Source organism: Phaenicophaeus curvirostris, chromosome 2 (genome assembly GCF_032191515.1).
Source record: "Phaenicophaeus curvirostris isolate KB17595 chromosome 2, BPBGC_Pcur_1.0, whole genome shotgun sequence".
In the NCBI taxonomy this organism is placed as follows: domain Eukaryota; kingdom Metazoa; phylum Chordata; class Aves; order Cuculiformes; family Cuculidae; genus Phaenicophaeus; species Phaenicophaeus curvirostris.
The window spans coordinates 62,944,456-62,965,539 of NC_091393.1; the positions used below are offsets into that span (position 1 = coordinate 62,944,456).

The 21,084-nt window shown below is 41.7% G+C and overlaps 1 protein-coding gene across 4 annotated transcripts in view; it reads left to right on the forward strand.

Moving 5' to 3' along the window:
* The window catches only part of SMOC2 (SPARC related modular calcium binding 2), a 267,516-nt gene that overhangs the window by 125,008 nt on the left and 121,424 nt on the right, over positions 1 to 21,084 (forward strand). Inside the window, exon 2 of one of the 4 annotated variants that reach the window (XM_069852261.1) lies at positions 7,334 to 7,547. In XM_069852261.1, coding sequence (XP_069708362.1) covers positions 7,473 to 7,547 — 75 coding nt within the window. In that variant the 5' untranslated portion in view covers positions 7,334 to 7,472. Of the gene's footprint in view, positions 1 to 7,026; positions 7,548 to 21,084 lie in introns of those variants that run through there. The other 3 variants (XM_069852258.1, XM_069852260.1, XM_069852259.1) reach the window with 3 other exon arrangements.

Consider the following 21,084-nt stretch of genomic DNA (forward strand, 5'->3'; position numbering starts at 1 on the left):
TGTTTGTTTTTCTTCCCTGACTCCAGTGTCAGCTCCAGACTAACAAAGCACCCTATAATATTTGCTTAGGCACTGAATTTGTTAGCCTGGTATTTTTTCAGTGTTTATCCCACAATTCTGTAAAAACGTATTAAAAAAATCTGTTAATGCCAAAGGTTCTCAAATACTCTTTTTCACAGGCATAGTGTACACTAGGAAGAGCTTGCAAATATAGTTATGCTAGAATTTTTATATCAATAAACCCCTGAGGGTGGTGCAACTCACAGCAGAGCACCGGTTCCAAGGATGAAATAACATATCCTGGCAACTGGAGTGTTTTTTGCCAACAGAGCTGCAAGGCATTTTTTTTCTGAGAGAGAAGCTCCTCCTGAGAAACCAGGCAGGGGCTCCACGTTAGCCAGCTACTTGTGGCACTCACCTGGCACACAGGAGAAAATGGTGTGCATTCCTTCTTCGTCCAAATCAGTTGTATCGAATCTGAGTCCCTCTTCCAGTGGAATATTTCCCCCGCTCTGGTTGCCAAAAAATCATTCTGTCCCTCTGTGCTCATCTGTCAGAGCCACTCTAGGACAGTGTGATGAACTTGATGGAGGTGGAATTGCTAGGCAACAATCAGACAAAAGAGCAGCTTGAAGTGGGGGCTCCTGTACCTCCAGACAACTAGAATAACAGCTTTTTGGCTAGCCCCAGAGGCAGACTCTTGTTCTGATTTTCAGCACAAGCACTTGTAGCAGTCCAAGAAATCTTCCCTGACAAGGATTTTGTTGCAACTGATGTGCATCTGAGAAGAGCTTAGGTTTTCAAAAGTTGCTGTTTTCTCTCACATATTTCACCAAAGAATTTCTGATCAGCTCTTCTTGCGAACTCAGGAAAGGCCAAATGACCTAAGGTTTACAAGGTGCCAGTTACAGATAGTGTTTCACATTCTTTCTTAGAAAAATAGTTATGAAACTACTGTATTTTCCCCCTACTATTTTCTGTATCTCTTCCAATGCAAAATACTTTATTCTCCCAGTGGAAAGCAATCATTTACTAAATATTTAGTGTAATTCATACCTCTGTCTCTCAAGTGAGCCTGTATTTACAGTTCAAAAGCATGAATCTTTCTTTTCATGCCATAGTCACTCTGTAGAAATAAACCACAGAACTTGCACAAATCTTCTGTGGGGCACAAAATTTTAAACACCTTATGGATTAATGTTTATGGAGCCTGTCAGATATTTAAAACTCCGAGGAGAAAGAAAGATTTTCTTCAGCTCTGAGAAATGAACTTTTTGTCTAACATCAGCCTTACACTGAAAAAGCCTTGGCAGGTTGTTTGTCTAAGCAGACAGGTCCTTATTCAATTGTTCATGATGTCTTTCCACTTAGTTCTTGCTATAAATTTGTCTCTTTGCCACTTTCTTTACACTGTACCTTGGTGTGCTTCAGAGACACGCAAAGCCAGCAGCTCACCACAAACTCCACCTACGGGGAAACATTAGCAACAAAGACCAGCCTGCCAAAACCCATAAAGCTTGCTGCTTTTTGCCTCACTTTAAAACAAAAAAATAATATTGTCTTTTCTCTAAAGTGGTAAAGCAACACATGCCCAAATGAGTTCTTGACATTATAGTACAGGATTTTTTAAGGATTTGGAAGAAACCTTGGCACTTATCAACTTGTTCTCAAAAATGTATGTTTGTTAATTAGCTTAGTAGTCAGCAAAACTAAAAAAAAAATGGTGGCATGAGGTGCAACCAGTGGCTTTTGGTAAGGCGATGGGAAGTTTATGAAAATCACAGCCTATGAAATACTGAATAAACCCAAAAGAAAAGAACTGATCAAAAGCAGAAAGCTGGTCGTATCCATGTATGTGAAAACCTGCTGTTTCACTGCTGCCTACATGTCGACAAGAATGTACCTGTGCTTACCAGCTGGGCAAAACAAGCTAATAAAAATCATAAACACAAAGAGAAATGGGCATTTCCCCCCAAACTGTTGTATTTTCTTCTGAAAGGTTTAACTGAGCTGCTTGCACTCTTTATCAATTTTTTTCCTCTTTCTGAAGGGAGCTTAGTAAGAAACGATGACTCTCAATGGACTAAAAGCCATTGCTACGCACTGTAAATCAGAATTTGGCTAGCTGAAGTATAGAAACTTTTCCACAGAACACAGCATGCAGATAGTGCCACTTTCCCACCAAAAGTGCTTACTGGTCTTCTTACTTTCAGAAGCACTCAAAAGCTCGTGGAGAACATTTGATGTAGACCTGCAACTAACTCCCTTAAGGCCTGCTGGGCAGCTGTTCCTGCTCTTCCCCATCTGCAGGATCCTTCTCACCCTCTTGCTCACATTTCCAGTATCTCACTCCAGCAGATGAGGCTGTAGTTTGAAGTCATGAGTTATGCTTCCCAGCTAGCACAGAAGACATTTTTCTGGCTTTCCTTGGACAGTCATTGAGGGGAGAAAGGAGAAAATACACTTTTCTTCCCTTAGTGCCTCTTTTGAGAAGAAGATAGGAAGGAAAGGGAAAGGGGTAAGTAGCAACTATCCTATGCCTATTTGCTTTCTACTTCCTAATTTCTTAAAAGGCATTAATTTCTGTGCAAGGAGCCACAGTAACAGCCATGGAGACCAAAGCCCTCTGTTATGTATGAGGCAGGAAGAGACAAGGGTGGCTGCTCTGCATGCTCAGGCAGCTTCACCTCCATCTTGTCCTCATCTCTGTTGGTGGTGATGATGTGGCTCTGGCACTGGGCCCATTTAGGCTTTGGCATCCAGGCTGAGATGGCTCAGTGTGGTGAAGGCTTCACAAACACCTCATACCCACAGGAGCCTGCCCTGAGACCACCGAATGCACTTTACACAGGACTAAGGAAGAGGCATGAGAACATAATGGATTTTGAGTTGCTACAGTTTTACAAATCTGAAATAGTAAGCTGGTACACAACACAAATGCCAATGGAAGGGACTGGAAATAAGAAATAATTGTGCACTTCACCTAGCTTTTTGTTCCTCATTTAGGACTCCAAGAAATTTCCAGTGCTAAAATACCACACTTTTCCTGTGAAAGCATTCTGTTTTACTTCACAACAGACCTCTTCGTATTCTTCTGAGAAGCAGAGCATATGGGATGCTGAAATAGCACATCTCTGACAGCTGCCCAGGATCTTCCCAATAAGAAGTCTTCCTACATCCTCACATTCAATCTGTTTTCTCTTTCTTTTATTTACAAGAATAGGAAACTTCATCCAGAAGATGATGAGTCGTACAGCAAACAGGTAGTGATAGCAAAGTAAGTCTGATCAAGGGAAGGGAATAACAATAACATGAGATAAACATTCTACTCATGTGCCTAATGATTTCAGAGCTATTTTATGACTTACAACTCCTTGTGTTGTGTTCTGCTTTTCTACTGCATTCTATGTTACTTCAACTACTCCACTAGCACTCAGAAAAGCATTTTACAGACAGTATTTCACTTCATGTAATAAATGTTTTCTGTATGATTTTCACAGTTGGAGTAAATCTAGTTACTATCACTGGGCATGAATTGATCCCTCTCACTGACATTCTCTACACTGTTTTTTTTTTCCCAAGGCTCCAAGTATCATGCAGAATCTTGTAGTTGTTTCTAGACAATCAAGCAGCAGACTGAGTTTTTCAGCAACATTTTCAAAAGGCTATTTTTTGTCTATTTTTCCTTCTTCCCTCTATAAGTGTTCACATCCTTCTTGCCATCCTAGCTGCTCCTTCAACTCAAGAGTCAAGTGGTTTGTCAGGGTTTGCTCCTGCTTCCAACTGCACCATCCCAAGTTCTACACTTAGGTGAAAGAGCCACCGCGATCCAGGAGGGTGATTTAGTTTAAGATGAGTGAGTGAGTCAGCACCGATTCCTCTCTCTGTATTGCAACAAGCAACCTCCTCTGGGAAGTCTGAAGTGCATGCTGGTATTGGGTGGGGAGAGTATAGAAGTGTGGCTCGGACAGATGGGAAAGTTGCCCTGAAGGACTGAGTCGTCTTCCTCATTCTGACTGCTCACTGAAGTGTGATAAAACTCCACATAGTAAGCTCTAATCATGAAAAATGTGACATGCTGAAACTGGAAAGTCTGACTGAAGGATGACATTTTTCAAAGCTGTCTGTGTTTCTCAAAGACAACAGCCCCATGCATGAGCTTGTTCCTCCACAATTTTCACTTGACTTCTACGTTCTGTCCCCCTTCTAAAGGCCATTTTGATTACTTTATTTTAAATGATCAAATAATGTGTGGTCCTTGAGCATTTGACTCACCTGTGTAGCTCTCAAAAAAACCTGGATCTCGAGCCCTGGTTTTCGTAAATACTTTTAAAAATTCCACCCCATATTTCATGAGGCAAAGAGCTCAGTCATCAGCCATTTGCTCAAAGCTATGTTAAAAAAACCAGCACATTACAGAAGTTCACAAAGACCATTTTCTCCTTTAAAAAATAATTAAATGAATGAGCCACTCTTATTTTTTTTATTAAGAGTTCTTTCAACCCTTTCCTTATCTCTTGGACTCCATCTTCCCTAATACTCACAGCAAACGCAAAGTAATAAGACAATGGAGGCTTTTATTATTCCTTTAAACTATACTGCTTTTTGTATGAAAACCTGTGAATACAATTTAATGATATTACAAGTACCATGGAGCTGGAGTGTGGGGTTGCTGTTTGTGGGCTTTTCATTGATATTCCTATTATAGCTATGGGAAGCTTGACATTGATGTCAGCTAGTTTTGATTTAGTACCTTTGTTTATAAGAAGTTAAATGACAATGTTACATAAATAAAATAATTCCTTTTTGTTATTATCTGCTGCAGGCCCTATCAGTCCCTGTCACTGACCAGGACTTCATGATGTTCAGTAATGTAGAAACCTGGGAGAGAAAGGTAGACCCTAGCCACACAGCATTCAAATAACTTCTGCACTTGTTTGCCTGTCTGTAAGTGCCTCTATATTCCCTAAATATTACAAACACTGCTTGCTTGATTTTCAATATTGGTTCCCATTATACTTTCAAGCTTTAAAAGTTAATCAAGCATTTTATATCCTGAAGGGAAGAATGTATTTGCTGCTTAAGAAACAGCAAGCCTTAAGAGCCAATGAGGCTCTTAATACAATAATTAAATAATTACAGGGTAATTATTTAAAAAAGGGTCTCAGGAAATCATAGGAGAAAAATAATCTCTTTCTAAGACTTGCACAGACCTCCTCTAAGTAACACCCGATCCTGCAATGAGCAACAGACTTCTGAACTCTTACATACCCCAACCAAGTAACATGGTTTGAATCTAGCAGTCTATCACTGTTGTTATAGTACTGCACTGAAACCTAAAAGGATTTACATTTTGTGTACTTGATAGTTAAAAGCCAGATGATTCTTCCCTTCTTACAGTGAAAATTTTCAAGATCCTTATTGGAACAATCCTGCTGAATTTAATATAGGACCTTGAAACATTCACAGGATTTTAAAGCAGCCTGTACAATTCTATACCAGAAAGGTAATTGCCTTTTGCTATTTCTGACCCAGTTAAAATCATGAAAAGAAACCTCTCATGCTCTAGAAGCTTCGGCCAAGCATTTTCTGTATATCTGGATCTGTTGCTGTTAAACTATACAGGATTGCTGCATAAGGCTCACTCATCTAAGCAACATGAGTTGCTTCCTACAACAGTTCTTGAAAGATCGTTAAGACAGTAGATCTGCAGAACTTCAGGAAACTTGGGGACAATTCCCAATGTAGCACAGACCAAGTCTGGACATGGTCCTGGTGTAAGGAGGCAGCAGGGTCAAAATTGACCCTAACACATGACCTAGAACTTGTCTGACATCTATTGCATCAATATTTGAGTTGTTTAAAACAAAACATTTTGAAAAGGGAGCTTTCAAAATTCTTGTGACTTGGTGCACAGTGGAGACTTGGAGAAACTGTAACTGGTTTGTTGACTGCATGCTCTGAACATCAGAAGACCTGAAAAAGTTAGCAGTAGGCATCTGCAGTATGGCACCCAAGTTTGTCTGTAATGAATCTCTCTTTCTCTCTGCTACGGTTCACTGCTTATGTAGGTTCTGTTCCAGGGACCATGCTCCATTTCAAGTCCTGTCTGAGGCAGTGTGTGACTTCCAGAGTGTGACGAGACTGTGAGCTCAGACCTGGATGTGTGGGGAAAATCACACTTGAGTGCTGGAAACGTGATACATTTCATCCTCCATAAAGCTTTTTCATGCCCAGGTACTCATCCATAGGTGCGTACACCCTAAGAATAAGGCAAGCCCTAATAGCTTCAGGGCTGGTGAACAGGCCTTATGAGGAACGGCTGAGAGAGCTGGGGTTGTTTAGCCTGGAGAAGAGGAGGCTGAGGGGAGACCTCATTGCTCTCTACAACTGCCTTAAAGGAGGTTGTAGAGAGGAGGGTGCTGGCCTCTTCTCCCAAGTGACAGGGGACAGGACGAGAGGGAATGGCCTCAAGCTCTGCCAGGGGAGATTTAGGCTGGACATTAGGAAAAAGTTCTTCACGGAAAGGGTCATTGGGCACTGGAACAGGCTGCCCAGGGAGGTGGTTGAGTCACCTTCCCTGGAGGTGTTTAAGGCACGGGTGGACGAGGTGCTGGGGGGCATGGTTTAGTGTTTGATAGGAATGGTTGGACTCGATGATCCGGTGGGTCTCTTCCAACCTGGTGATTCTATGATTCTAAAAGATAAGCGAGAAATGCGCAAAGCTGTTGGAAGGGGGGTTTCACCTGCGGTGCCCGGCGGGTCGGGGGGCAGTGGGAGGGGAGGGGTCAGGCCGCCTTTCGCCCCCCCCCCTTCCCCCGCCAGGGGCTGCCGGTGTTTGTACATGTTGATCCAGGAGAGGTTGGAAAGAAAATAAGCCCCGCGGGGGGAGCAAGCCGGCATCCCCCCCACCTCCTCCTCTTCCTCAGGAGTACCGGGGAGGGTTAATCGGCGAGAATCTGTGGGTCTGGGAGGAGAAAGCGGAGGCCGGGCTGGGGAGGGGGCAGGATAAGAGGAGAAGGGGAAGAGCGGCTCGGGGAGGTCGCGCACCGGAGGGGCAGCGCGGGAGAGTCTTCCCTTCCCGTCCCCATCTTTTCCTCCCGGTTTCTCCCGCCACGGGGCAGACGAGGCTGGAGGGGAGAGAAGGCGAAGCCCTGGGCTAGGCAACAGCCCCCCCGAGGCGGTGCCTGCGCAGGGAGGGGAGAGGCTGGGGAGCATCTCCGAGCCGGGGCTGACTCTCCAGGAGCCAGGGAGGGACACCAAGAGAGGGGAAAACTCTCTGCTAGACACCCTACCCCAGCTTTCAAGGGGTCGGGGTAGCGAGGAAGAAAACAGAGGACCTAAGCTGGGACCTCCCAGAGGGGGCGACTGAAAAGCAGGCGAAGCAGCCGTCGGAGGAGGGGAACGACGTCCCAAGGAGGGTCCCCCTCCTCCGCTTCCCGGAGCCGCTGCGTGCCCGCCGCCGCTTCAGGATGTGGGTGCCGCTGTTGCTGCTGCTGCCGGAGCTGCTCCCCGCCGTGCCGGCCCAGAAGCTCTCCGCCCTCACGGTAAGGCTGCCCCGCCGCTGGGTCGGGCCCCGGAGCGCACCTGGGCAGGGGGATGCGCTGATCCCCCCCTCATCACCCCGGAGCGCACCTGGGCAGGGGGATGCGCAGCTCCCCCCACACCCTATCACCATCCCGGGCGGCGTGTGGGTACCCGCGCCCCTTGGCAGGCGGGCGAAGGGCTTTGGGAGGAGGAGGATGGAGCCCCCGGGAGAAGCGGGGATCTCCCCGTGTCCCGCAGCGCTGGCTGCGGCGCGGTGAGCAGCCGGCGTCGCCTCCCTTTGGTGTTTTTCCCAGGGAGAGCGCGGCAGCGAAGTGGAAGTTTACTGTGGGTCCCCGCAGGACTTCGGGCCAGTGCTAACGTCCGTGCTAATGCTTTTATTTTCCCGAAGAGGAATAATGCTGCAGTGAGGTCTACTTTTGGATGGTCTTGGGCTGACCGACATTACTTTATTTTTAATTATAAAGCGACGTGAAACGAGCCTGTTTGGCTATTCCAGGCTCCATGATGCTAAACATGGACCTCTGCGTAGAGTTGGGTGAGCCAGTCCATTAGGCTTACGAAGTAAGCCGTAACCACTTCTCTAGCCAAGACCTGAGGTTGGAGCTAATAGCTCAGTTCAGTCTTCTTGCAGAGCTCGCAGTGTTTGCAAAGCTATAATTAAGGCAATCTGTAGAAATAAAAACATTTTTCTTAAATGTGTTTTTAAACAAGTGCTTGAGTAAACATAACGGGCAGCGAGTACCCCTTTCAAGCTGTTTTCAAGTGTTTTGGTGAGGGCTGTGCCCTTTAAAGTTTATTATGCTAAAGTTACAGGCAGCTGCAAAGTGAAATAGACCTTAATTTTGTCGCAGTCTGTCAGAAAATGTCAGTAAAATACTGAGAGTTGAGTTTTTGTTCCTTTCTTGTCTTTTTGAGTAGGGGGGGATAGGGACAGCTAAAGGAGAAACAACAGTAGATGATGGCTGAGCTATTCATACCTGAAATTCTTCAGAAAAAGTTTTGCCTTCTCATCTAGGTTTTTTTGGAAATCGTTTGTAGATTAGAAGCTACTAATTGAAAACCTTAAAGGAATGTGTTTGCTGCATTAATTTTATAGTGTATGGAACAGATAAAGTCAAATGATTCTGATCTCTTACTTTTTAAGAACCACATTTGAAGCACCCTTAGGCTGTCAGATGATACATACCATTCTAGTTAACAAGTTAACATTGCAATTTAATTCCAAGTTCACTGTCACAAATGTGTAAACAGAATTTACAAGAGACTATATATTATATTCTTTATTGTGTACATAAAAATGTTCTAAATGTTAGCATGGGAGTAAACTAGAAATGCTACCAAAACTTATTTGTACAAATGTAAAATAAGAGTGATTGTGACTGTTATATCATCTTTAAATGATACATGACCCAAATGATGCCAAAACCTTCTAACAGATGTGTATAAATCACTGCTGAATGTAACTGTCATTCACTGAGTGACTGCCACCTCACAAAAGGGAAGAAAAATATGGTCATGCACACTTGGATAAACTCTTTAAAAATCAAATGTCACTGACTCATACAGATATATGTTACTTCAGTATTAGATGAGAGATGTCTGAAGTCCCTCTTTTTCCTCTTTCACTCACCCAGAGTGTGTATTGTTCACTTCTAAACATTTTAGTGGCATGCATCTTTATGAACCATGTCCGCCCGATGGAATCCCCACCCTCTGCTACCAAAATGTAATGGCTTTGGAGACTAAGCTTTTGGACTGAATTGAACATGGACATTTTGGTAAGGTAGCTTGCCTTGCATCTAGGGGACTGTAGGTAGCAAGCCCATGCTAGTTTTCCACTGGCTGTATTCTTACTGAGATGGCTAGTCCATATGAATTCTAGCCTACATTAGAAATCCTTCCATAAAACGGGTAATGAAGAGTCAGACATCTGTAGGAAGACACCACTCACTCACTCACGCAGACATACTTTTTTCACCTTCCCACGTGACTAAACTTTGAATGAGACAGGTTTACTTTTACTATCTGTGTACCTCTCTATTTAAACAACAACAAACAAAGCAATTCCATTACAGCAACAGATACCACAGCAGAAGTCATTCATTATTCCTGCAGTCATTTTGTTTATAGCTCACATACGTTATAACCCCTTCCCACATGTACCTTTCTGAAATATTCATGGATAGTATCTGCAGAATTATAAGGATAAACAAACATGGGTTGTGTAGAAAAATCTTTTTTTCATCTACTGCACCAGTGTGTGATGACGAACTATCATTCTTTCCTGCACATCAGATGAAGATTTTATTTGTGGTTGGAAGAATAACAAAGAAGGAAGAACATTCAGAGGTGATGGGGACAGAGCATGTTTCACGGTGGACCCGAGTTTCATGAAAACTGTGGTATGATTATGGGGAGAGTGTGTGCATCCCTGATGTTATCACACTATCATGAGTATACAGGTTGCCAAGTGATGGCAGTATCAAGGTCACAGTCTCTTTAATCACAGTGGTAAATGTGCCATAAGATGAACTTTAGGATAATAAAATTGAAGTTCCTTCTGGCAAAAGAAACTCTAACGTTATGGTCATTTTTCAAAAAATGACTGTGTGGATCAGAGATTTTTTTACTTGCCTGGGTTGTGAATAGCTCTGAGTTCTAAACAGCACACTGGATGATGGGCGGGCAGGGAGGGAAGAATTATCAGCATCTGTCTAGTCAGATTTCTGGACTGTTTTAGTTTTAAGTCCTTGCTGGCTCCACAATCAGAGCAAGTACTACTTCCAGAGAAGACTTCTAGTAGTTTACAGGGTTGTATCCCTATTCAATTAGGGATATTTTTCCATTAGATTTCTCTGGGCCAGAAAACCACCAACCAATCATGCCTGTAGTTGAGGTGAGTATGTGATTTTCAGATGTTGGGAGCTTTGCAGTAGTCCAGGAGCAAGTAATTAGAGTTTTTACACAAATAACACCTCCAAGAGATTTCTGACTGCCTGACAGTCTTACATGACTGCAGATCTGCAGAGACTGATGAGGGTATGCCTTCCTACAACCTTTATAACAGCCATCAGGACAATTTTCGCAGGCAAATGCATTGGAGTAGTTAGCAGGGAGTTGAGATGCATTAGGCAACCAAGAGTCTGGTCCTCTGGTCCTCATGACTACGTCTAGAGTGTATGAGTGTTGTAACATGTTGTCTCTGCCCAAACTGTGGACCTATACAGAACTCACCTGGGTCCCTGTCTGTGTGCCAAGATAGAGGAGGAGCATGAGGTGTAGTCTGATGCACACCTTAATATTTACTGGGGAGCCAAGATGTGTGCTAGGGTCCAAGAGTTTTAAAGTTCTTGTGTGTTAGAGATAGCCCAAAGCTACTTTGTATTTGTAGCAATCTTGACCTCTTCTGGTCCAAAAATAATCTTTGGAAAACTTGCTTCTGGACCCATGATCCAGAGTAGGATCATATTGCAATAACAGACAAATGAGGGGAAACATAATATTCCAGTTCTGGATTGCTAACTGAGCCACAGGGATGCATGGGGAAAGAGTATATTATTTAGTATTGTATTTATTGTCATTTCAAATAAGAAAACATTGGCAAGAGAACAATGGCTTTCATTCTGGTAAGGTAGGCTGGACCTCATAAGAAACCATGAGGTCTGGAGGGACTGTAGCCAATTTGGCTGCTCCATGTTTGGTTTTTTTTTTTATGGAAAGGTAGGTAATAGTGTGCAATGCTTGTTACACATTGTTGGAATGTTTTTGCAATGCTGTATTTTTATTCTGCTCTGTGAGATGCACCCATTTTTTTGCATGAAACAGATAACAGCTGAGCTTTATTGATTTATTGTATTAGGGGAACAGTCATATCTTGAGGATACAGGTTCTTTTGTTTTGAAACACAAAATATTGAAGAAAGTCCATTTTGTTCCTTGAATAAGTAAGCTTAAGGTAACCATGCTTACCACCATGCTTACCACCACGCTCACCACCACGCTTTTCACATTGTTTTTGCTGTTTTTTTTTTTGGAACCATTAGCTTTGCTTTTCTCTCAGTTGTGCTGTTGAGTGTGTGCATGTACTTGTACAAACAATAAGACACAAGTGTTTCTTGTTTTAAAATCTTGATGACTTGTAACATACCACAAACTATTTAATTTTATTATTTCAAAGTCTTGCTGAAACATGTATCCTCAATACAATATTGATCTTAGATCTTACAAAGGAAGAAAGTTGGGTTGAAATCGCTTCTTGAAATGAATACCTCTGCCTGTTAAAAGTTCCTTTCATCAGAGGCTGAATATTTCAGGGAACAGTTGCTTACTTTTTCTCCCTTGGCACATGCTTTATGATTAATCAATAGCATTTAATGCACTGGATAGATTCCACAACACTCACCAATATAAGATGGGACCACTAAGGTAGTTTATTAAAGGGAAGCTAAACACAATCAAAGCTTTCCAAGTTAAGGAGCATTTGGATGGCGCCTGCAAACCCAAACATTTGGAAAAGTTACTCCAATTGTGACTCAAAACCCAAGACCATAAATAAAACTGTAAGTGGCTCCAGATCCTAACAGAATTGTTGCTGCAAATGATTATTGGTACAACGAAGGGTACATCAGCTCTGAAAATAAAACACTTTCAACAAACTTCCTTGCAATAAACTCACAAGACACTTCTCACTAATGAAACAAACCCTAAACCTTGAAGGTTATTATTGAAAAAGTCAGCAAAAGTTTTGATCAGGGGTTAGAATTACTTTTTCTGCATGCAGCCAACATAAACCGTACCTTATAATGTGAAAGATGTAATGGAGATGGCAGGTTCACTGCACACCTTTAAGATTTTAAAAGTATAAGAGAATGTGGGTGGAGAGTGAAGATCAGGATGGGAGAAACAAAAAGAAGCAGATCACATATTTTGGCCAGTTGTGATGTTTTCATCCATCCCTTATTGCCACAGAATACCTTGAGGAACAGCCATGTGTATTCCTTGACAGATGGCAAATGCCAAGTTTTGGTTCATTTTGAGAAGCCTCCAAAGGTTTAACTGCTGCCCAAAACCTATCTGGACTGTGTTGGTTTGGAAATTGGCCTATGAATCCTTTCAAGATCTGGCTCACTCAAGACTTTGCTAGAGTTTCCATTTCTTCAGCCAGACCAGCCTCACCACAGGCACAGCCATTTTCATGGTATTTTGTTACTTCCATTACCTGTCATTCCTGACAACAGGAAGTGCAGAGGTGCTTGAAAATAAAAAAATGGAGTAAAAAGGACCTGCGATCAAAGACCTATTTTTGAACAGGAAATGAAGGTCTGAGTTTGGTTCAGGAATGGCATTTTTTATCTGAAAGATTTCATACATTCTGGGGGAAGCTGCAGAGTGAATGAAGATTTTGCAAAGGATTTGGGGATCTCCAAACTCTTTTTGTTTTCTTTGGGATCAAAACCCAAATGCTTCTTAATTTGCTGGTTGGTTCAATATTGTCCTTTGAGGTAAATTTTTAAAAATTTCAGATGAAAGAGCAGAGAAGAGCAGGTATAGCATAAATAACTGCATTTTTTCCTGCACTTTTTTCGTCTTTGCCTAGTGGCCACATCTATGTAGAGAGTTATCTGAATTGCAGCCATCAGTGTAGTATAACACAATGGTGTGCATGGGATACATAGATACAAATTTTGGTTATAGGCAGGTGAAAGTTACCCCAAAGTGCATGGGCTTATATTTAGATTGGTGTGGTAACACTCAATATCAGAGGGTTTCTTAGTATGACTTTACCAAATTATGAATCATCTTCAAAGAAGCAAAGTTAATGCAGTGTCACATCTTACCACAGAACCTACAATGTGAGCTTGTGTGGAGCCAGTCCCCCAAACTGAAGTTTTAGCCAGTCCTTGCAGAGGAGATTGCTTTGATGAGTTAGTAACTGCCCTTCAGTGGCTTTTTTTCCCCCCTTTATAATTTATTAGCCTTTAAAAATGACCACTAAATATTTCACTAGCAGCTGAAAAAACAGGCTAATAAAGAATATAACCTGGAATTCTTGTCAGGGTGGAAAGAGAGAGCATTACCTGAAGTCAGTCCTTTCCAGCTCTCTGGCTTGCTCAGTGTGCCACTAGAAAATGTGCTTGAAAATGTTACCTTGGACCTATCCAAAACCTAGCTTTTTTTCTTCATTTGGTATAGACTGCTTGTTCTATCATCTTCTGAGTCACTGAGTAAAGATCTTTTTTTCTTTTGTGTTACCTTAAAATTTGTTCTGAGGATGTAATAGTATACTTTTCTGTCTTTGAGGTGTTCATTTTTAAACTGTATACAAATTGGCTGTCATACATATGCTATAAATCTTTGACTGTCTGTCCTAGAGCACCTAAAGAGTACTTACATGAAAACAAAGAAAAATTCCATTGCTCTGGAGTGCTCTTTATTTATGCCATGGCTGCATGTGGTATTTTACAGGTCTTTAGGATACAAATGCTGCCATAAAATACTCCCATACAGTCAGGCTAGATTTGTCGTATATTTATCAATATTCTGACTTTTGTTCAGTATTAAAGCAAGATACTGTCAGTGAATATGCAACACAGAAGATCAGGAGAGGTCTGCACATTTTTTTAAAATGAAAGTAATGTCAGATAAAGATATTATGATCCATGCAGCAAGCTGCAGTACAAAGAAAACCTGTACATTATGGGCAAGTGTGGATGTCGAGGAAAGAAGGCAATGATTCAGTTTCATTATCTTTCTCCTCTCCTGCTCTTATCTGGAGTAAAGCAGAGGAGTGGTAAAAGTGTGCCATTGAGTCTCTTTACTGCTTTGAAGGAGGGGGACAAGGGAGGGTGACATTTTGATGGATACAAAACCCACTTAACCGTATGTTAACCATAACGTGACTACATACTGTTAAACTAGACCACATATCCCAAAGTGCCATAGAGCAGAAAGTGCATAATCTGCCTGGGATCTAGAACACTTAGTCCAGATAACTGATTCCCAAATCTTTTTCTTTGCCAGCAGGTATTGCTATTGGCACTGACATCTTTCTGCTAATGGTAGATAGAGCTCAGGGTATGGGATTCCATTTTGGAGAATACAAGGTGAAAATATAGCATTGGCAGTGTATCAGAAAGGCAAGGGATATTAAAATGTGAGAATCTCTTTGCAGTGGGGTTGATACAAGTATGCCACACTGGCTAAGGTGTACTTGCCTTGATCTTGACTTTCTATAGGCATCTGGACTCACTGGATTCCTATTTGGGACTGGAGGGTGAATCTAATGGTCTTAAAAGGAGATTTACTACCAAAGGCAGGTGTCATAAGATGTTGAACACGGCTTCCAAACTGGCTCTGGTTCAGTTGCCTAAGTTAGTGTATTTGTCCTTATATCCATATGCATGGGTGAAGAATTATTTCATGTATTTAATCACATTGTTTTAATCAGTTCTCATTCTCTTTAGCAGCCACATTAATGCCACTTAGTCCAGTCAAAGGGGTGCCAGTGAAGTTGACCCAGGCTCTGCAAAGTTATATTTATTAAGTGCTGCAGTCAGTATATGCCACTTTTTTTACACCAGTAGTACCGTATACTATTGTCAAGGCCAGAGAGTAGCTGTCAAGTGAACTAATGTGCCTGTTAGAGTGAAAAATTGTCATAGCAAATGTTGCTTTTTAAAGTAAAAATTTATATCAGATAAATGATAGTAAATAAATGAAACCTGGTCCTGTTGTAGCAGAGAATAGCGCAAATTATAAATACACCTTTATCCCCACAGGAAGGTACGGGAACGGTAAAGACTGACAGCAAAGAAACTGAAGAAGGCTCTGACTTGACCGTGCACTTATTTGTTTTAAAAAATGATATCTGGTCTATAGCATGGCTTACTTTTGGGGGACAGCCATCGAAGACCTCAGAGATACACAAGAAAAAGCAGAGAGGGGTCAATACAGGGCTTTCTTCGTTTTTTATCTATTCTGTTCTCTTGCAAATACAGCCTGGTGGCATCACTTAGGCAACATCGCCAGGGGAGGGAGTCACCTGTTTTCTATGACACTTTCGAGATCCACCAGCGGAGGGAGTGCAAGAGCAGCGCGGTATGCTTTGTCCCCTCCGGGAAGGGCTGAAGGTAGAGGAATTTCGTGTTTCTCTAGCCAGCTGTCTAAGCGTGGAGAGGAGAAGGGGAAAAACTGAGGACCTTCATTTTTCATCGCTTGCCACGCAGATGCCCATAATAAGCCTTCAAAGGGGAAGGATCTTCAATGGAAAAAGTCTCAACCAAAACTATCAAAAGATAAAATATAGTTCTGTGAAAGAAAAAAAATAAAGATGTCTTTAATGACGTGGCTTGCTTTGACATTAATTAATCATTAGTGCTCATGAGAGCTCAGAGCAGGCTGCTGTGGACAAGAGGGGAAATAAGGCCTAAAATACAAGCTGTGCATGACTGTGGCATATCAGGAGGGGTTCGCTGTGTGGATGGCATATGGCCTGTTCGTTTCATTGCATGTGGCCATACTGGGGTTTTTTTGCAGCATTTATTACATGAATTCTGGTGAGCAAGACAAAACAAAGTGGATAACTTATTTTCCATGCTGTATTTAATAGGATTATGTTTCAGTCTGTGTCCTCCTGGGAAGGCAGTTTTCAAGCATGTCAAATTTTTGATGGATTTCAGCTTAAGTGGATTTAGTTGCAAATCTGAACTTTGTACAGGAGGTTTTATCTTTCCATCTTGTTTCCTCCTTGAAAGGTTCCATAAATTACATTTCAGAGAGAAAGGGAAAGAGTTTTTGAAAGAAGTGTTCATTTGGGAAATTGCTTTTCTGTTCAAGTTTTCCCTTTCCAGGTGCTGAATGACTCCCAGAGCAGAAGTTCTGTCATTGCTTGGTGATGGACTTCCATTAGTTTGCAATAAAATTACAAGGCAATATTCATGCACTGATAACTGATTTCTTTCTAGAGAAGAAACGTCAAAAAGCAGAGCTCAAATGTCTGTTTGTCTGCACCTGGTGCAGTAATTTTCTCCAGTGCAAAGTAGCTATGCAGTGCTGCTCTTCTGAAGTGTCAGAGGTTTACATTTACTAGACTAGAGAGATGCAAGGCAATGGGTCAGAGTATTTCTACTAGGTGAGAAGGCCAGATCTGACATGAAGACAAAATAACTTGAATAAGGTTGATAAAGATTGCTTTATGCCTTTAGGTGGCTGGTGACAAAACCACAGAAGCACAACAGACACAGTCTGCTGATTTGATAGAGTAATTGATGAGGTAATCACAGATTCACAGTACATGTAATGTTAAGGTAAAACCAGTGGAAAGAGCTAGCATAAACCCTGCTGGTAGGAGCGAGCCCAGAAGAGCTTGAAGCTGACACCCTTTCTAACTCACGTTTTCCACGGGGCTGTCTCTGGCCTGTCCAGATTTTGCTACAACCTTCCAACAGCTGATCTTCCTTCCTTAATATATCTTCTTTGCAGCTTATGCGTGCCTTGCCCACTAATAGACTGTAAGCTCTTTGGGTATGTGCCATTTTGGGGCAGAAAAGCCTCATTCTTGGCTGGCCCTCTTAGTCTACCATTGTTATCAAGTCAGTAATAAAGAGTAAATCTTGAATGACACCTGCTTACAGACAAGGCTGAACACAAAAAATGGAGGATGTACAAATAATGCAGGTAATCAGGCAGAGGTGGCCACAGTCTGGTTCTTTGCATCTAGGCTGATTACTTTCTATTGACTCTCCTGGGTTTTTTTTTGAACCAATTCAACCTTTACAGAAGAATTGGAACAATCAGTTCAGCACTACAGGAAGAGATGAGCAAAAGAGTCTGTTCCCTAGTCTTGTCATGCTGCTGGCCAAAGGGGATCTGCATAGTGCAGGAGGCCAAGTGTCGTCTGCTTGGTATTTCCTGACTAGTGAGAGCTTAGTTTTTCAACCTTATCATTGCCCTAAAGCTGGGGTTTTCAGGCTGTGGTATGTGTTTCCTTTCATGATGCAAAACCCATTCTCCCCTAAAGGAATAAAAGTCCCAAACCAATGCAGCCTGGTCTTTCCTGCAAAGAATAAAGGGAATGTTTGGATGTCTCTTTCTATTTTTACATGTAGCTAAGCATGGAGCTGGGAGCTTCTCTAACCACTGCCCTTCCTTGCTTTTCATTGAGGAAAAGAGAACGTGGGTCTGGATGCAAGACGCTTCCATCCTGTGGATGCAGACCAAAGAGCTGTGAGCTTATCTTGCTGCTACATTCATCGCCTCTTGATTGTACTTTTTTTTTTTTTTTAAATATATATATAGCAGCATCACTGGAAACCCTCTGAGAAACCTGGCCCAAAGACACTCTTGAACAGCTCAAAGATGTGTCAAGCATTGTCAAGGAGTACAGAACTTCTTCCTACAGGTTACCTGAGGCTGCAAAATGTCACCCATCAGCTGCAATAAGTTCCCTAGATTGCCATGTCCTATCTTAAGACTACTCATGTCAGTCATATATGTGTATGCCGGGGGTGAAGTATATCCATTCCCATGTAATGCTTTTCTTTGTTTTTGTTTTCCAACAATGATTGGAAAACCCCCATAATAGCTTAAAGTTCCATTCAGGTTAATAATCAGAATGTTGGTTGTTTTTCCTGAAGTTTATGGAATTTCATCTGACCACTTTGATTTGATATTTTCGGTTTGTTTGTTTGTGTATTTTGTTCCAACAAAGGGGGTGATGCATAGGTGGTTAGTGTTAGGAGATGCTGCAAGGCAGCTGTGTTTGGTAGTTGATAAATTTGTGTTATGTAAAGACTGCAAAGAACACCATCTCCTTTCAAATCACAGATAAGGTGCACTTCAGGAACTGCCTCAGGCAATAACTGGATTTATTTTAGTAGCTCTCTTGATTGCTATCCTGAATAATGACAGAACAGAGAGAGCTTTTATTGCTTGAATTGCTTATTATGACAGGAGCAATCAAAAAGTTACACAGTCTTTTTTCCTTGACACAAAAGTAAATTATTTCTTTAAAACTACTATCCCAAGTCTTCTCCTCACACCTCGGGGTGAGGAAACTCCAAAGTGAGATTCAGTTTGCAATCATGTCAGGAAATTGCACTAAATTAATACAAATAAGAAGCAACCAGAAGTGTTCGATGAAACTATGTGGTTACAAATAGGACTAATCACATGTAAAACCTCACTGTTTCCACCTGACAGCAATTAAACCAGTGTCACAGATGCAATGAAATTCCCTCAAGGGATCTTGGTATAATGGAGTTAAACATTAGAAAGAGTATTTATGATGGATGGAAAAGCTTGAGAGAAATGACAAGTCTATCAAAGCAGAAGGGGGTCACAGTTCATATTCTGCAGCTATTTTGTGGTATGCAGGATGTTTCTCAGGAAGAGCCCTGCAGCTATCTGCTATCAGTAAGAGCGAAGCAGGTGTGCATGTGTCTCTGAGAGGGGCAGAATTAGATGTTTTCCGTTTCACATGCCTTATGTTTCTTGTTTGAATATAAGTCGACACCTTTTAAAACTTTGTGATTATTTTTTATTTTCTGTTTTTGCTAGAACACTACTGCTTAATGGAGTGACATTTAGAAGTTGTTAACAAATGGTAATTGGAGCTTATTACTTAATTTCGTATCAGTTCTTTGTGACTATAAAACAGCCCAGGGGCTGCATATGTCACATTCACACATTCAGTGTCCTGCATAGTTTAATAAGCAGTGGGATTGTTTACCAGCTGTCTGCAAGGTAGTTCAAGTAGTGGAGAAGTGTGGATGAAGGGAAGTGAGATGGATTGCCCCTTGGTACACTGTTTTGAGAGCTCAGAATTAATTCTGCCTCACCGTGCTACAGTTCTTCCTGATAAAGGGGGAGGACACAATCACAGCTGGCCCTCTGGAATATCAGGGTTTGGTTTTGTTTTGTTTTTTTTTGTAAACCCTCATGTAGTTTGGAGAGCAGAAGTGCGTGAGACAGGCTTTCAAAAGAAGTAAGTTGGGGGCTCTCCAGTTGTGTCATGTTATCATGGGTAGGGGAGCTTCAGGTGCAGTTGTACATGGGTGGTAGAGAGTTTGTATGTTGGCAATACAAATATTCTGCAGTCTTTATAATGGATGTGTCCCCTGATTCCAATGGGAATTTGAGCAAAGCAAAACTGGACATGTGTGTCTCTTCTTGATTCTGGAACAAGGGGAAAATTATTTTCTCTCCTGAAAGGAATGAAGGAGAATAAACTTGTCTGTGGGTCTCCTGTATAAGGGCAGGAGTTTTCAGAGGGACTTAGAGATGGCCACAATGTCTGAAACTGATAGTGCGAAAGAGCATGTTTGGATGAGAAGCCTCAGAGAGGTGAGAAAATCTCTGTCAGTCTATACATATCTGCATGGTCAGGCTGCTTATATCCATGCCCCTTGAATAAAACAGAAACATTATTATTTTATTAAATCTGTTTTAGTTTAATTTCCAACCCACAAGCCTTTTGTTTCTCATGTCCCTTTCCACATTCCCTGGTTTTGGGGGTGGGCTGGGGTGTGGGCTGGGAAGGGAATTGTGACCCCAACTGTTCAATTTCAGATGCTGAAATTGACCAGGCCATGGCTAAACTGTGACAAGGTGTTATAAGCTTTTTGGACATATAAGCAGAAGGTGATCAACAGAAGGATGGATACCACTTACACTATACAGATGAGTGGCACAAAATCACCTCACCTTGCTGTCTGTTTCTGCCAAGTGGTATTTAGTTTCTTGAATCAATCTTGTCATCATATTAGTGTTTCTACATATTGTTGTCGAATGCGTATACTGTAGAACTTAGAGTTCCACTGAAACAGCCACTAATTTGTGAAATCAAACTTGTTAAAATACAGTCTACCGTTCATGCTGCATGGCAAATGTAGCTCACTGTCTTTATAGGAGATTGGTAAGTTGGAGCTAAATCCCACATCTACCAAAACAAGACTTGTCAATTGTTTTTGGTGAAAACTGTGGCTTTGATCTTGGCAGCAAGGCGAGAATCTCTTCTGAGACACAGCAATTCTTAAATGATATATTGTATGAAGGCTCCTAAAACTGCTCTGGGAGCCAAAGGTTGCCTGAAAGAAACCTGAAAATGGTGAAGGCACTGCCTCATGTGAAGGAGAAGTGAGTAGAACCTGGAAGAGGCAGTAATCAAGGTCAGCAGAATGGGAAACTACTCATCCCAAAAGTGGAGGAATAAAAAAGCTCAAGTCTCACTATTTTTTCTTTCTCTTTTTCTTTCTTTCCCCCCCCCCCCCAACAGTATGGTTGTTCAGATATAAAATAGGCTATAAATAAAATGGATACATTCTTATAAAGTTCTTTTCTTACAGGCAAGCTATAGGGCAATCTCTAAAGCTTTCATATTACGGCAGAGTCATATAATTTATCTGTGTATACAACTCTTAAATTAAAGCTAAGGCCACGTACTTGTATTGTTAACCAACACAATTATTAAGAAAACTCGTGGAACTGCGAATACTAAGAGACCCGTTATTCATTCTGACTGCCTTATATAAGGAAGCAT